Genomic DNA, 18,831 nt, shown 5'->3' on the forward strand with positions numbered 1-18,831 from the left:
GCCACTGGTCCTTTCCAAGCGGGATCATTAGCCAGATTTGTGCTTGTAGACCTCTGCGGCTTGGAACCTTTTCCACAAATTAAAATAGTTGGATTTGGCCGAAATATGTTTGAATTGTTACCTTGTTTCGTTTTGTCGCTGTGTGTACATCTGACTGCACTTCGTGACGTTATGACAGGGCAGACTGTCAACAACGTCTGACCGTGGCCGTGACGTCTCATAGACTAGGGTTAGAGTAGCTTCCCCTTGTCAAAGGGCAGTTACTCTAGCGGACAGACCGATGGATTGCCGCGAAAGGCAAGTAAAAAACAATTCGTGCAGGCAGTTGTTGTTTTCCGTACATGTTCTTTCGCCACTGAATAAGAAACATATTTCAGTTGGAACTATATTGGCTACTGTCACTGTCCGACTGACACATCACTTACCTTCTGACGTAATTTATATTAATGCGCACATTCTAGCAAAAACTGCAATGTTTCGGTAATGTTTGTGAGAGAAGGAAAGCGATTTTCAAGCACGGATTTGAAGAATGACATTATATGATAAAGAGGTTATCACGCATGTGTGTTTGGGGAGGGTAAATACCCTGTATTAAGAATAAACACTTTGTATTAAGCTCGCCAAGGCTCGCTAAATACAAATACAATACAAATTCCTTATACAGGATCCCATCCCCAAACACACTTGCGCGATACCACCCTCTCTCTCTCTCTCTCTCTCTCTCTCTCTCTCTCTCTCTCTCTCTCTCTCTCTCTCTCTCTCTCTTTCTCTCTGTATATATATATATATATATATATATAAATAAAATATGCACATTTATATGTCACACACACATGTCGTTGAATGATCATTCACTCTTGATAGTGCACGCACATAATTATTTACAATGTATAACAATAAATCATAAGAAAAATCAATATAGTGTTCATGGGAACACACAAGTTCGTATACCATAAAGGTATGCATAAGTATAAATAAATTAGTTGGTTATTTCATATTTTTGTCAATGATTGAGAGGATTTTTGCCAACTTCTTAAAATCATTACCTTTTCTGAACAAAGTAGTTTTTTTAATTTAGTGATGTTTGAATAATGTATGTATTTCTCGGCTAAGGGAGAGGTTCTATATTCACTGAATGCTTCACATCTAAAGAAGTAATGAAATTCATCAGCTATAGCTGGCGATTTGCAGAGTTTACATGTTTCTGTTCGTAACTGTCCAATGCGTGTTACCCTAGTAATAAAATGGATCAGTCTTGATCATATTCCATTTGTCAGACACCTCATCAAATAATAAGACCTATAATTGTCACTGACTAAAACATGCTATTCTCCTGTTTTTATGAAAATAATGTTCACTCCTGTGTTTCAAAACTGTCAATAGAATATATGAAATCATTAAAAAAAACACATTTTTAATATGTTGATTCTGCATCTCATTTTGGATGTTATTAATTCCAAGTTCATTTTGGTTTAGACACATTTAATAATAATTATTTAGAAATCTTTACATTCTAAAAAGTGTAACGTAATCACCGTTATTTACTCAATGTGAAAGCGTATGTCAATATTGCCACTTTTGTCAGAGTCACTTGCTGTGATGTTGAACGTGTTCCTGGGACGTACCTCTCTATTATGTAACAAAGTCAACTTTCTGAAAATTACCATGTTTGTGACAAATTCAGATATCTCTGACAAAACATGCACAATTTAGTAAAACATGTAAATTGAAAAATATCAATATTTCCGTGGGAAGCTGAGAATAAACTTACAAACTTAAGTTGTTTTGTAAGTGATGGTTCATTAGTTACATTTATATTAGTAGAAAAGAAAACAATATATTATCCGGTTGTATCCGTGTAGATCACTTATTTTCCCATTTACTTCAAACACCTTTTTTTAATTTGATCTTAATTATACACATTTAAGTCTATCAAATTTATTACGACTGATCCATTACCACAACAGGTAAATGATATATGTTTTGACAAGCCATCTCTACTCCACCGTCCAAAACACACAAACTTTGGTATCTGCAACTGGGGTATGACCGCCGTTTGTCGTGCTCGTGGGTTTCACCAAATTGATAAACGTCTGCATCACTTTGGGCTTTCCGCCCATTTTAACGCCATGATATAACTGGAACACTGTTGGAAGCGGCTTTAAACCTTGCTCACTCACTCACTCACTCACTCACTCACTCACTCACGACAACAAACACATGCCTTTACGTGCAGCCGCCTCCGTGGTCTTGTGGTAGAGCGTCCGCCCGGAGAGCGGAAGGTCCGGGGTTCGATCCCCGGCCGCGTCATACCAAAAGATGTTAAAAGATGGTACTTGTTGTTACCCTGTCTGGCGCTCGACATTAAGGGGCTAAAACAAGGACTGGTCGGCTCGGAGTCAGTATACTGTGTTGTGAGTGGGGTATTCATGTTAAACTGCGGCATAGTATCTCAGTGAGCTAGCACTATAAATCGGCATCAGTCCGGACTAGTACAAGCAGCCACACACACACACGTGCATGCACGTCGCTATATAAGTGCAATAATCTTGGACGCGACGTTAAACCCAATTTCACCTCACCCCACCTTTACGTGCATCTACTTTCCACGCCGCAGCACTTCTCCGGGGTCAAGACCACTGCGCCATAAGTAGCTGTTAATAGGTCCGACAAAACATCTTAAATTCATAGATGTAAACACGAAGATAAGGCCACATGAAAATTACCTTGTGACTCATTTTCTTTTTTTATAAATCATCATCAATAACTTCACTGTAGAGCAGGGTCACATCACCTTCCTCTGTACGTGTCATCACATGCACCAGCACAACCCATGCTTTGTTTGTTTGTTTGTTGAAGGTATGGAAACTGTAAACGTTCAGCTTCTTTGGTAATTTGTATTTATATCAGTGTATTTCATTTAAAAAGAGAAGATACATATCACCAGAGACCGCTAAATAACAGTAATTATTTTTAGGCAAATTCAAAACATGCGTTGCTTAGTCCTTGGCAAATATTATATCAGTGCAGATAATTAGGGCGAATATTTTAAAGACTTGTTTCAAGTTTGAGCTTTAAACATAGGTGAGTTTATACCTACACTGAATGTGTACGACAATGTAGACCAAGCCGCTCCTCATGATGAGCTAGAGTCTGCAATTACAAAACAAGTGATACTAAATTGTATATAATCATTAACGAAAGGTAACCCATCAGGTTTAGACATTATTACTTGAGATGTTCAATCATCATGTCCAATAATCATGGCTTGCTTCTACAACCCGAAGACATGTCCGTTACTTTTATTCTGGGTTCCAAGGCGCTATAAAATCCGTACAAAGAGAGATTTATTGCTGGGTCAAGCATATGTGCCACCAAAGTCTGTCTCAAAGATTAACCTTGATCTTTTAAACAATCAAGGAAGGAATTTCTGTATATTCACGGAAAGACAAGTGGATTAATACTTTGCAGAAGATTAAATCTCAGTAAATAACCAAGTTTAATTCTGTCAAAACATTATGTGTTTTTAACTTTGCACACTAATGTCCCATAAACTTAGGGCATTCCTTCATCCTTGGGACATTGTCATTAATCGCGCCATAGGTAAAGTTAGGCTCTTCAGAGGTTCAGGACAATTTGTCAAAACTGAAAGCATATGTCATATGACGTTTACTGAGAAAATGATACGTGAAATGATGAACTTCCTCATTGATAACATCGATGTGTTATTTTGGAATAAGACATTTAGACAATAAGTAGGCATCCGCATGGGCTCTCATTCTTGCGGAGCTGTTTCTTTGTGCACATGAATCGGAATTTCTGCACGGATAGGCAAACACCAATACCAGGGAATTTGGCTAAGAAGTGTAACTTAAGCTTCATGTATATCGAAAACCTGATGTCGTTCCATAACGCTCAAATAGCCAATTCCCTTCCACTGATTTACCCACCTGAAAAAAAAAAAAAATAGACAAGTAAAAGCAAGTATTTATATCTATGCAAAATGAGTCAGAATAACAAAACTCTTCACAAGACTGTATGATTTTGTTTGTTTGTTGTTTAACGCCGCACTCAGCAATAGTCCAGCTATACGACGGCGGTCTGTAAATAGTCGAGCCTGGACTAGAAAATCAAGTGATTGACATCATGAGCATCGATCCACGCAATTTGGATACGATGACATGCATGAACCAAAACAGCGAGCCTGACCACTCAATCCCGTTAGTCGCATATTACGACAAGCATAGTCGCCTTTTACGGCAAGTATGGGTTGCTGAAGGCCTATTCTACCCCGGATCGTAACGGGTCAAGACTGTATGACAAGAGGGATAATTTCGTCTTTCAAATTGTCAAATTTCCCCTGATGTCGAGCAATATTCTAGCAGCTCCAGTCTTTAGTGTCCACATTTCACAGCTTTTGAGCCTCTTTTTTACTCTTTCTACGAAGATTTCATTTGCTAAAAGTTTGTTTGATCAGACGCATCAGGCAAAAATTATGACCGATGCAAATCCCTATTTTGACTTGTACCAAATGTTTTAGGTGAACAATTGACTTGCCATTGCATGTGTTTGTGACGAGTGCCACATGTGGCCCAGGATGCGTTCACCTTTTCACTTGAGTGAGTGAGTGAGTGAGTATGTTTTTTACGCCGCTTTTAGCAATATCCCAGCAATATCACAGCGGGGGACAGCACATGATTATGAAAATGTCTTTGTCGCTTTTTATTTACAATTATACCTTATTTAATAGGATTGGTTCAACAGGCCAGTTTTCGCGTAGGACCAACTTAATTTGTACTTATTGAGAAATACCACAAATTATATATGTATGTAATCAATTCTAAAGAGGACCTTCATAGGTTCCTTTGGCGTACCAGGATCCGCTGATCGATTATTTGAATCCCACATTCACCATGATAAACGTCTTCGACCTGCATCACTTTGGAATTTTAACTAAAATAATGTTCGAATTGGTGTTCAACATTACTCACTCACTGACGTATTCGTCTAAACTTCATTAACATGGAAAACAAGTGAGTGGGTTAGGTTTAACGCTGCTTTGAACAGTATTCCAGTAATATCAGGACGTGTCAGCTTGATGTCGGGGGTAATGTAAGTCTTAGACGTTTCCATGGGTATGGTGATGACAAACCTAAAACCATAATCGGGATGAACCGTGTTTCGAGCCCAAATTCATGGGTTTGTGGAGTGCCCAAGGGACGCAACACTGCACAGCTAATTGTGAGTGAGTGAGTGAATGAGTTGGGTTTAACGCCGCTTTTAACAGTATTCCAGTTATATCACGGCGTGTCAGCTTAATGTGGGAGGAAAGCCCGAAGTGATGCAGGTCTCGGACGTTTACCACTTCGATGAAACCCACGAGCCCGGGTATGGTGCTGACAAACCTAGAAACATAATCGGGGCGAACCGGGATTCGAACCCATAATCATAGGTTTCTGGCGTGCCCAAGGGACGCAACTCTGCACAGCGAATCGCGACGCCTCAGACGACTGGGCCTTACCCTTACCCCAAATGTCATTGCCGTGGGACGTTATTTCAGTGCAATCGTTCTCGTTTGATTACTTTGCAAGATTTTGCCAGTGTTTGTTTTTTTCCATTCGAGGATTCATTACAATGGAAATGTACCCTAATCTGAAACGTATTACAAGTGTTTATGTAGCAATCATGCATCATTAACCGCCAGTAGCGTCCTGAAAACTCCCTTGAGATCAATCAGTATCAATAATTAACATGCGAGGCTTTTTAGATGGACGCACATTTTCTTCCCCGGATTTACTTTGCTCGTTTAAGTGTAGAGTGTACAGCCGTACAGCGAGGCAACACTGAAATACCATAGCCTGTGTACTTTTGTATATTACTCCGTGTACTTAGGAACACGTTGTTGACACAATACTGAATGGATTATACGGATGCGATACTTGGGATAAAACCAGTTGAGGAATATATACATGTATCCAGTTCGCTTGACCCTTAGGCCGTGACATATGCGTGTAATTTCATTTCCTCGTTCAGTGGAGCGACGCTCAGCAAGGTAGTGCGTCCACCATAGAGTGCGGTCTGTCACTGTTGGCAACTCTATTGATCACTGCAATGTCTTTGTACATCGACAATGCACCATGTCGGTACGTGTAGCGCTTCATTCGATACAGCGTTATGCTGTCTTATGACGAACCATGGAACGAACTGCGGCCACTCTTCGGACCTAAACCGGACGGTAGCCGGACGCACGGAGTAACAATTCCCGTAGCTCAGACAGAAGCGCGCTGGTACACTTACATGGCATTTAAAAACCGATGTCAATTTCGGCTGTCTGTGATATGAACATTGATTGATGTATGTGGTCGGGCATCAGTCAGTTGCTACTGGAATTGATCTCTCAGATTGTACTGCAGCACTGGCTCATCGATTTCAGCCTGGAGGTGAGTTACATATATCACACTTAACACATGTTAATTGTTAGTTTGACATATTTATCATGTCGATAACAAATGTCTATAGTAGTTTTCAGATTTGATGATTTCAGTCATAGATTCAATTGGTGCTGGTTGTTGAGAGACATCGAGATCGATGATATCTAGATTATTACTGCGGTGTGTGCCCAACGCACGTGTTATATAGTTAACGGGGCATTGCGGCTTCAGATTATACCGCGTGGATGAGCTACGCACCGTGATTGTCGGCCTAGCGCTATGCGGCAGTCAAATATCATGTCAGTAAGGCTACAGGACGGACACCAGATAGACCGGAGTCACTCACGATCTGCCTGTGTTCTGCATCCCAATTTACCATCCTGGCTTCAGGCTACCCTTTCATCATAACAATCATTATCCCTTGGTCCTTGACCGAGGACCGGATTTGATACCGATTTTCTACACTTTCTAATGTCTAAAGTTTATTTGGGTGTGTGGGCATGCGGATATAATCGTATTATTTCTTTTGTTTTCAAGTTGGCATTTTAGCCACGAACGATTAGACCGTCACTTCCCATGACAGTTAGTTTCATATTTAAGGTCACGGGTGGCCAAGTCGTCTAAGGCGCCGCAATTCATGCAGAGTTGCATCCCTTAGGCACGCCAGAAACCTATACTCTTGGGTTCGATTCCCGGTTCTCCTCGATTAGATGACTAGGTTTGTCGGTACGATATCCGTGTTGATGGGTTTTATCTAAGTGGTAAACGTCTGAGACATGCAATGCTTCGGGCTTCCACGCTGACACGCCGTGATATAACTGGAATACTGTTCAACGCATTGATAAACCCAACTCACTTGCGTTGATATAATCCAAGTACATTTGGCCGCAGTATCTTGGTGATGTTTCCTCGCGAATCGCCGCTATGTTAGTGATTTAACTGGAATATTGTTCAAAGACCCGTGAAGATCCGGGGTAGAATAGGTCTTCAGCAACCCATGTGTGCCGTATAAGGCGACCATGCTTGTCGTAAGTGGCGGCTAACGGGGTCGGGTGGTCATGCTCGCTGATTTGGTTGATGCATGTCATCGTGTCATGGATCGATGCTTATGATGTCAATCACTGGACCACCTGGTCCAGACTCGATTATTTACAGACCGCCGTCATATAACTGGAATATTGCGTTAAACAACAAACAAACAAATGAAGCGGGCACGATTACTGTGATGAAAACACATGAAAAGAAGACTAATTCGGGATCCAATCTGACGGTCCTAGGTTTCTGTCATGCCAGGGGGCACGGGTGGCCCAGTCGTCTAAGGCGCCGCGATTCGCTGTGAAGAGTTGCGTCCCTTGGGCACGCCACAAACCTATGATTGTGGCTTCGAATCCCGGTTCGCCCCGATTATGTTTCTAGGTTTGTCAGCACCATACCCGTGCTCTCGTGGGTTTCACCGAAGTGGTAAACGTTTGGGACTTGCATCACTTCGGGCTTTCCTCCCACATTAAGCTGACACGCCGTGATATAACTGGAATACTGTTAAAAGCGGCGTTAAACCCAACTCACTCACTCACTGTCTCTGTCATGCCTACCGAACGCAGACCATCTCTGTACAAATAGTTTATACTGAAGATCCTGGTGTCAGAACGTCAACACCAACACTTTTGGTTTTGTCAATACATCATAGTTGGTCGCATCAAAGACGCCGGAAAACCTGTAAAATTTGTAACAACTGAGCTACCTTTTAATTCCTAAATACCATGAGGTGTCGTTACGTATGACAACGACAACTGAGATTTACACCAGAAAATGAATTATATCAATCATCCGCTGACAACGACAACAGGATATGCTAACTGGATACAATTGTAATGTTTGTGACGTTAATGATGGATGCTCATGTCGATTTCAAGAGTCAACGGATAGGCAATTCAGACGCGGAGTAAATCCCGTGATCGATGCTTGAATCAACCACAAGTGGCAGTCATTATAAGCTGCATACACGCAGTGAAGAGTAAGAAACTGGTTCGCACTCGCTCATAAATTTTAGCAGTCAAAAATGCTCCAAAACATTTTTTAGACACGTGTTCCAAAATAACACTAGTTTGAATTAATATGTTTCATAATCAGAACTAGTCAAGTTCTTATATTCTCTGCAGTCAACCTTGGGATCTTCATCCAGATCGAGGGACTGTCGTCTAAGGCGCCGCAATTCGCTGTGCAGAGTTGCGTCCCTTGGGCACGCCAGAAACCTATGATTGTGGGTTCGAATCCCGATTCGCCCCGATTATGTTTCCAGGTTTGTCAGCACCATTGGATTTCTCCGAAGTGGTAAACGTCTAAGACCTGCATCACTTCGGGCTTTCCTCCCACATTAAGCTGACACGCCGTGATATAACTGGAATACTGTTAAAAGCGGCGTTAAACCCAACCCACTCACTCATACAGATCGTTATAGCCATATCTTATAGTATTAATATGAACTTTCAGATACATTATTTGTTTGTTGTTTAACGACTCACTCAGCAATATTCCTGCGATATGACGTTAATAAATCATGCTATATTATCAGATGTATGTTGTGCTGTCGGTAATATAAAATAGTTTTAACGAAAGATTTCGGACATACCACTACATTAGAGCATCATCATCTTGGGTGGATTGTAAACGATGATGCGTAGGATGATGAACATTCAACGTGCACTCTTGAGTACAGTCTCATACTTCAAGTATTCAGAAGCATCTCACGTTGTAAAACGATTATAAGTATAAATTGTTGCCTCTTTAAAAATCTTTTTTGCAAGCGTGAGAAGATCATATAACGCCGATTGACATTTGTGTAAGTTACAGTACAACGACCAAACGTGTTGGCAAGTAGTGTCTTAAGCGGTTTTATATATTTTAACATATGTTTTTATCGTGTAAATTTATATAATAATATGCATATATTTTACTGCAAAGTGATGTTCATTTAAATGCAAATAATCTCTCGATGTACTTCATGTGTATCGATTATCCCAACTGTGATCCTTCCACTGCAGACCCGTGAAGATTCCAGGGTAGAATAGGTCTTCAGCAACCAATGCTTGCCGTAAAAGGTGACTATGCTTGTCGTTATGTCATAATTGTGCCCAGAACCTTTCCAGCATCGACGTAGAGTCAAGTAATGGCAAAACAATGACAGCGGAATTGAAATGTCAAGTGCCGAGCTTCTACCAATTTGTCATTGCGGTTAAACTTCACAATCTGATGGACTAATAATGTATATTTAATATCGTATATGTTCGTATACTTCGTCCGTTAGTCTTGTGAGGTTGTTATGGAGTTTGTAGGTTATTCAATTTTTTTTTTTAAAGCAAATGTCAGCTGAATAGATGCCTTGATTGCTGTGTACAAACGTACATGCCATTCCACAATTCCTTTCGGCTAACTTTAGATACTTCATTCGACTGAACACTCAGGAGCAAGCCGAGAATTTATTTATTCTTAAGTTGAGAAAAGTGATATTTTTGTTACAGTTAACATAACACATGCTATTTCACTGCAGTGACCGTAACACTTTGACGTCAAACTATGTCATACAAGAGTTACCTCCCCGCACATTGTCTCCCTTTATTGTAATTGTCTCGCCCACACACAAACTGTTCACCTGATTTTTATGGTTTAACATTAACAAGGCAAAATAATGACAGATGGTCATTTATGGAGTTACTATCGCTTCTTGCCGTTTGTTATTTTCAATGTTTCGTTATAAAATGTAAATTTCTCATCTAACTCGCAAAAGGAGACTGTTCGTTTCGCAAAGCGCCATTTTTGTTACTTGACCAGCGTATATTCTTTCGCTTCCAACAGCTGTCTCGTAGATATTAAGAATACTTTATATACTTTGTATATAATCATATCAAATGCATGATTAAGAATTATCGTTACCCTAAATATGTTTTGTTACTTTGGTTTATATTTTTTACGATTTTGCAAACACGAAACTTCTTTTTAAGTCGCAAATACAAGGGGTGGTGAACGTCCCTGTGTGTTAGCTGTGGAGAATTTACGTTTCAAGGTTATATATTTGAAATGAAATAAATTCATTTTCCGGTAGACGACTACACAAAAAAGTATATAATAACTAGGATATTCCATATATCTCGTGAAATAGCATGTTTCTCTCATCTCGTGACGGCGAAACAGGAGATATTTCACTCGACACATGAAATATCCTCTATATATTATACAAATAGACACACATATTAAATTTAAAACATAAAACAATCTGGAAATCACTTGTCGAACTATGAATTGTTATGTGCAGTTTGAATTTAATGGAAACAAACGTCAATTGTATGTTGCATTTCCTCTGCTCTTCGGAGGGTTGTAAAGAGTCGCTGAAATCTGTATTAATCGTGACTCTGTAGGCGCACTGTTTTGCATTATCGACAGAACAATAATTGAATCTACCAGAAATAACTGCCTGTTTCCATCGTATGAATAAAAAGCTATTGTAAGTGTTCGAAGGGCATTCGTGAGTATTTTCCGTTTAAATGATTCAGATTGGTTAAATCAAGATATGGGGGCGGAAGATTTTCTTTTCGAATATTTAACGAATGTTCAATTTTAAATATTGTGACGCTGCAGTAAGAAGTATATCCAGGTTGACACGGCCGGAGAGCAGGACATGCTTGCACTTTTCGCGAACACCTGGTGTCCATTCATTCACATTCACATTCACCACTGATTTGCGTAAACGCTCAAAGAAATCTGTTTCGGAAGATAATCGAAACTAATTATTCTCTCGCCTTGACCTTTTATATTTAATAATCGAGTTTGGACCAAGCACACTTGTCATTGATATTATGAGCAGCGTTCCAGTCAGTTGAGTTTCAATGACAATCGGTCAAGTCCACTGTTCAAAGTAAGTCGTCTGGTAGAGCCTGTTCTAACGCGAGTGGCTATTCACCCGCTGTGATTGTCGAATACACCTTGCGATGTCTACGTTGACTATGCGTTCCTTTTCTCTACGCCCCGTGAAGATTCCGGGGTAGAATAGGTCTTCAGCAACCCATACTTGCCGTAAAAGGCGACTAAGCTTGTCGTAAAAGGCGACTAACGGGATCGGGTGGTCAGGCTCGCTGACTTGGTTGATACATGTCATCGATCCCAATTGCGTGGAACGATGCTCATGATATTAATCACTGGATTGTCTGGTCCAGGCTCGATTATTTACAGACCGCCATCATATAGCTGGAATATTGCTGAGTGCGGCGTTAAACAACCAACCAACCAACCAATCCTTTTCTCTACTGATTTATTTTCATGTGAGTAGTTAAATATGCACGCCTGTCAAAACTAAATTCAAATGTCACAGCATCGAAACAAGTTATTTTCATCATATTGCAATCTGTAATATTATAAGTGTATCCCAGCTCAATATACTCCATAAGGTGCGTGTCTCTGTCATCGTAAGTCACCAAATTATCGACAGCTGACGGCAATTGACAATATGCAATTAATGATCGCTAGATTAAGGCCGTCAGTCGGAGCTTGCAATAACCCACTTTGTGGCTCTATCTGGAATTCTTTCACGGGAAATAGACTTGACTAGTCATATAAATGTCAGCTCCAATTAACAAGACTTGATTGACGGGGAGTAGCGTTCTTTTCACACTATCCTGATGATGAGAGTTCGCTGGGCGTGATTCCGCCTCACATCGCCAGGACTGAATGTGTTTTGTTTTGGGACTACGTCTCATGGGGAGTTCGCGTTATTTTGTCAAATCTGTGACATGTGATCTATCAGGATAATGTAGGTCATCATTTCTGGAACAAGTACTTTTGAGCTTACAAAATGTAAAGTGTCTGATAATGACAGTACCATTACTACCAATACATGACAAATGATAAATTAACAATATATATATATATATATATATATATATATATATATATATATATATATATATATAATAAAATAATAAAGTCCACGTTAGTCCATCATCTTCTTTATATCAGTTTCATACATAGTACTTTCGCTGTCTCATGACAGCTCTTCAGTGTAACTGACAATGACATATAATGACGTCATACTTATGATGACGTCATAAATTACAACTGTGACGTCACAATGTATTTACACACTCCAGCGACGACACCAAGTAATTTAACAATTGTAGGGAGACTTTTGAATTAAATATACAGTATTTGTAAAGTAACAGTGCAACATTTACGATTGAAATGACAAATCTATTAATACATTCTAGAGTTCAACTTTGGTTTCATCAATTGGATAAACATTTGTTCTTTTTCCAGTCTCAGCTGCTTGTTACTTGTATACAATTTATAAAACGGAAAAATAGTAAATTTCCCGTTTCCGCAATCATCAATGTGTTTGCTGACACCTAAGCATCGAACATTAGGGTCTCTAATCTGCTGTTTGTGTACAGTGACTCTATCTTTTAATTCCATGCCGGTTTCACCGATGTAGTTTTCGCCGCATCCCGAACATCTCATAACATACACCACATCTTTGCTGCGGCAGTTCATGTCGGCTTTCACATTGAAACCCTTGCCATTTGCAAAAAGGAAAGTAGTACCTTCACTTATGATGTTACACGTGCCGCATCTTGGTGTGTTACATCTACTTACACATGGTACACTCTCTGTACAAGAATATTTGGATGGACAAAGAATCTGCTTGAGATTTTTTGGTTGCCTGGTACTTTTTATAATTTTAAATTTATTCAGTCCTTGTTTCATTTTATCGCTTTGCTGTAAAATTGACGCAATAAATGACGCAATAGAAAAGTCTTTAAAAATTCCAAGACATACTCTCCTGAAACCTAATGAAAAATCTGTGGGCGATCAAATTATACCGTTTGTGTCCACCTTCAATCCTAATAATTGTGATATCATGCCAGTCATAAGGGACAACCTCCCAATTTTACAGCAAAGCGATAAAATGAAACAAGGACTGAATAAATTTAAAATTATAAAAAGTACCAGGCAACCAAAAAATCTCAAGCAGATTCTTTGTCCATCCAAATATTCTTGTACAGAGAGTGTACCATGTGTAAGTAGATGTAACACACCAAGATGCGGCACGTGTAACATCATAAGTGAAGGTACTACTTTCCTTTTTGCAAATGGCAAGGGTTTCAATGTGAAAGCCGACATGAACTGCCGCAGCAAAGATGTGGTGTATGTTATGAGATGTTCGGGATGCGGCGAAAACTACATCGGTGAAACCGGCATGGAATTAAAAGATAGAGTCACTGTACACAAACAGCAGATTAGAGACCCTAATGTTCGATGCTTAGGTGTCAGCAAACACATTGATGATTGCGGAAACGGGAAATTTACTATTTTTCCGTTTTATAAATTGTATACAAGTAACAAGCAGCTGAGACTGGAAAAAGAACAAATGTTTATCCAATTGATGAAACCAAAGTTGAACTCTAGAATGTATTAATAGATTTGTCATTTCAATCGTAAATGTTGCACTGTTACTTTACAAATACTGTATATTTAATTCAAAAGTCTCCCTACAATTGTTAAATTACTTGGTGTCGTCGCTGGAGTGTGTAAATACATTGTGACGTCACAGTTGTAATTTATGACGTCATCATAAGTATGACGTCATTATATGTCATTGTCAGTTACACTGAAGAGCTGTCATGAGACAGCGAAAGTACTATGTATGAAACTGATATAAAGAAGATGATGGACTAACGTGGACTTTATTATTTTATTATATATTACATGTACACCGAGTGAACATTTACCTCATTTTTGTATATATATATATATATATATACATATATATATATATATATATATATATATAAATATAAAGTTCTATCTCTCAGGCACAATATAGTAATAATTAAATAAGTGGAGTAAGATTGAACACAGTTTTAATTGGCTAGCGCTTTCAATTCGTACCACGTACGAGTCTCATCAGGCCATAACTGAATAACGGACATGAAGTAGTAACATAAAGTTGCGTGACGTCATAACATTTAGAGAACTATGACGTATTATATTGTACACCTTGGTATTGCCAATTAAATCTGTGTTCAATCTTACTCCACTTATTTAATTATGACTATATATATATATATATATATATATATATCTATATCTATATATAAACAAGGAAATATATTATCACGCCAAAACGTAACTCAACTTCCGCCCGTAAAAGAAAATAGCAATAAAGATGTCAGCCAAGTTGTAATACCTCAAGGGCAAACGTTATCATGTATAAATGCACAATTTATATGGCGCCTTCAAACAGTTTGACAATGAAATATTTTTTTCTGGTATATGTGACAGTCTTAAGACCGCTTATGACCCCTTGGGATATTTTTAAACAGTTCACAACGTTTATGTAACTATCATTAAATCATATTTTCCCATTGACGACAGGAAATTAGCGTTAAGACTAACAGTATGACATTACATGTCATCTTTATTCCTATGCAGAAAAAACAACATACACGCCACTGTTTCTGCTTGAATTGAGTTGTGTGTTAGATGTATGATTGCATTTCTCAGTCTGTTGACTGTATTCACCATACACATAATACTAAATCCCACATATAACGTCACCCAATATAATAATCCTTGTTGACGTCACATATACGATCGTCTTGTTTGACGTTATGCATGACACAACACGAACGGTATGTTATGCCGGTACATGCCAACTTTATTTGTAAATATGCAACGTCAATGCCAGAGAATAACCCGTCTCGATTATCCGACGAAACATTTTCCATTGGGCGTTAAGGCAAAATAACGGTGAAAAATGTGTGAACTGAGCACTGAACATCAGAGATGACCAAAGGTGGTCGCGAAATATTCGTGGAACATCATGTGCATATTTTAATTGTTACGTGTCTCAACGCAACCTCTCTAAAAGTTCCATCGTTAAACTTTGATAACGGACAAGTGTGATCCTTCAAGAAGGAAGATGCCTTGTTAAGAACCTCCTGAAAACTTGGATGTCGTTTTGATGCATAACGGGGATTAAACAGAAAATCACATCACAAAATACATTAACTTCTGGGGGGCCCAGTCGTCTAAGGCGCAGCGATTCGCTGTGCAGACACGCCAGAAACCTATGATTGTGGGTTCGAATCCCGGTTCACCCCGATTATGTTTCTAGGTTTGTCAGCACCAAACCCGTGCTCGTGGGTTTCTCCGAAGTGGTAAACGTCTGAGACCTGCATCACTTCGGGCTTTCCTCCAACATTAAGCTGCACGCCGTGATACAACTGGAATAATGTTAAAAGCGGCGTTAAACCCAACTCACTCACTTACTTACTCGTTAACTTCTGAACATTAGTAATACATTTCACTACACTCCAAAACTACAAGGAAGTTTGGACATAACTTTAATGTAAACATGTCAGCAATCGTAAGCTAAATGCCAGCCTAAATTCAAAGATATGTACCTTTAACATATAATATACGCTATGCATTGATGTATTGATGTATTGATTGTGTAGTTGGTGGTAGCTTCTTGGAAATATCAAGAACGTGATGTGGACACAATGCCTGGGCCTTCCCTCAAGGACTATTGTGCTTGAGCATGGTGGATCTACGTGAGAGCACGGGCTGCACGTACTGCTCCAGTGTGCTTGGCATGTGCCGCTGACCTACCGTGTACCGTTACATCCTCATTGCACATTCAAAGGGAAAGCACTTCTTGTCGGTACTCAACGGTCTAAATAATGCATTCACCAGGCAATAAACCCACTTTTAAACATTAGACAGCAATAAAATACGGACATATGTGTCGTTTATTCATATCACTTGAAATAAATGCACAATAAATGTGGACAAAACGCAAGCAATTCAAATCCCAGTTGGAATGGTTTTCAAAGGATGCGTATAATATACAGGCTGTGTGTCAGTAGCTTACTCTACTGTCCAGTATCGGAGTTACTTGTGTATAAAACATATGATTCTGTTCTATCTTCATCAGTATGATCCGTAATCCGACGAGGAATATAACCAGTAGTAGTTATGGACTATTTGTGAATCCATATGTCAAATATTTATCATTTTGTTGCAATCATGAGGTCGCTGTGTTTATGACAAGCCCTTGTATTCAACGTTGCGTTCTGGCTGTTTGCGCTGATATTTGTCAATGTCGCTGTTGATGTGGTCGACAAGGAAGTGTGTGTAACACTAGAATGCGTCAATTTTTAGCCTCGACTAAAGCAGACACGGAAACGAAGTGACAGTTTCCGTTATAGATATCTACGTCGACCCGTTATACTTGCGAGCTAAATACAAGGAAGTTATTGTCATACATTGAACAGTATTTTAGTTAAAGCGTGACTGCGCCCGGAAAATGGCAGTCCTAGAAAGTTTTATTCAAGTCCTAATTAAACATCCCTGGGTCATTTGTTGCTGTTATGATTACGAACGTCAATTCCGCGGTCATGTGATCGGCCTCACATCCAATGGAAAACTTAACATTACAAAATAAGTTCAAAAGTTCAAAACGAAGCAAATACGAGAAAATAATTCGATAAGGATTCTACTTAGATCCTAAACTTACATCGTCATAAATGATATATCGCATACATTTAGGAGGTTTCAATTCGATTATATCAGACACATATTATTGCGATTTGACATCATCTGATTTACCACTCTGAAGACGCTTAATATGTTCTGTCAATGAACCAGCTTTTTTTCCGACATGGCATTCTTTTGTTCACGTACGCAATAATTAGAATAGGAAACGCAATACACAAAGAAAAGGTCAATATTCCGAACATTGAGTAGCAGAGTAGTATTTAAGTCAAACTGTGGTCGGCAATACAGCTTCGGTTCTTGTAACTACAATTAGATTTTGAGACAACGTCATTTACCAACAAAAGTTTGATGTGTGTGAGTAATTGCCACTTCGGATTGCCCAAAGTTGTCTGTAGTCGAACCAGATTCCACAACTCGTGTAACGTGTACATCGTGTCTGGCGAAACCAGGGACGAGTCATTGCATACAGGTGTGTAACTGTGAGATGTAAGCACGACTAACACGCGTTTCTGTTTTCAGATAACTGCAGTATTTCGTCACACATTCCAAAATGAGGTTTAAGCTGAAGAGATGCGTCGTTGCTCTAGTGTTCATCGCCTGCATCCCGTTTGTCATGCATATGATGGACATACTCAAATTCAAAGCAAGGAAACCACGACGACCAAAAGTAGAGCTTCACCTTGCTCCACCCACCAACACAGGGACCTGCGACAAATCAGTAAGTAATTAACGTACAGGTTTTAATAATAAACTGTAATGTGTATTCAGCGATGTATTTCTCAGCTGTCCAGAGCTGGTATGGATGAAGATGCAGTTGTCCACTGAGCAGGTACAGACTGTAGCCGCACTCACTTATCTGCATCTCTTGTAAACAAATGATGAACATACAACAGCTCATGTACAGAGATTTCTTACAGAACTCAGTGAATGAATGAATGAATGAATGAATGATCTTTCTTTCCTCCTATCATTTTGGAGTGTGAGACATACAATTATAGTCTGGGATTTCCTACAGAGCTCAACGAGTGAGTGAGTGAGTGAGTGAGTGAGTGATCTTTCTTTCCTCCCATAATTTCGGAGTGTGACATACATGTAAAGTCATGGCTTTCCTACAGAGCTCAATGAATGAATGAATGAATGAATGAATGAATGAATTATCTTTCTTTCCTCCTATCATTTCGGAGTATTACATACATTTATAGTCAGGGAAACACAACATATTTACATGAGCATTATGCAGAGAAATTGGAAGTTTCACAATAATGCATATTTACATGATATGATCCTGGTGTGCGGTGTGTAACTGTTTATAGATGGATCATTGATCTCAGGTTCCATGCATTCCAGCCGTGTACTCAACATATATAACTATATACAGCCGTGTATTCAACATATATAACTACATGCAGCCGTGCACACAACATATATAACTACATGCAGCCGTGCACACAACATATGTAACTACGTGAAGCCGTGCACACAACATATATAACTACATGCAGCCGTGCACACAACATATGTAACTACGTGAAGCCGTGCACACAACATATATAACTACCTGCAGCCGTGCACACAACATATATAACTACGTGCAGCCGTGCACACAACATATATAACTACATGCAGCCGTGCACACAACATATGTAACTACGTGAAGCCGTGCACACAACATATATAACTACATGCAGCCGTGCACACAACATATATAACTACATGCAGCCGTGCACACAACATATATAACTACATGCAGCCGTGCACACAACATATATAACTACATGCAGCCGTGCACACAACATATCTTACTACATGCAGCCGTGCACACAACATATATAACTACATGCAGCCGTGCACA

The 18,831-nt window shown here is 39.3% G+C and overlaps 1 protein-coding gene across 3 annotated transcripts in view; it reads left to right on the forward strand.

The window, feature by feature from the left end:
• The window catches only part of LOC124132471 (lysosomal alpha-mannosidase-like), a 91,594-nt gene that overhangs the window by 19,148 nt on the left and 53,615 nt on the right, over nt 1-18,831 (forward strand). For 2 of the 3 annotated variants that reach the window (XM_046496400.2, XM_046496384.2), the window contains exon 2: nt 17,499-17,697. In XM_046496400.2, the coding sequence (XP_046352356.2) occupies nt 17,530-17,697 (168 nt within the window). In that variant the 5' untranslated portion in view covers nt 17,499-17,529. Of the gene's footprint in view, nt 1-6,038; nt 6,441-17,498; nt 17,698-18,831 lie in introns of those variants that run through there. The other variant, XM_046496391.2, reaches the window with a different exon arrangement.

The sequence above is a fragment of the Haliotis rufescens genome, unplaced genomic scaffold (assembly GCF_023055435.1).
Source record: "Haliotis rufescens isolate VD_foot unplaced genomic scaffold, xgHalRufe1.0.p SCAF_20, whole genome shotgun sequence".
NCBI lineage: Eukaryota > Metazoa > Mollusca > Gastropoda > Lepetellida > Haliotidae > Haliotis > Haliotis rufescens.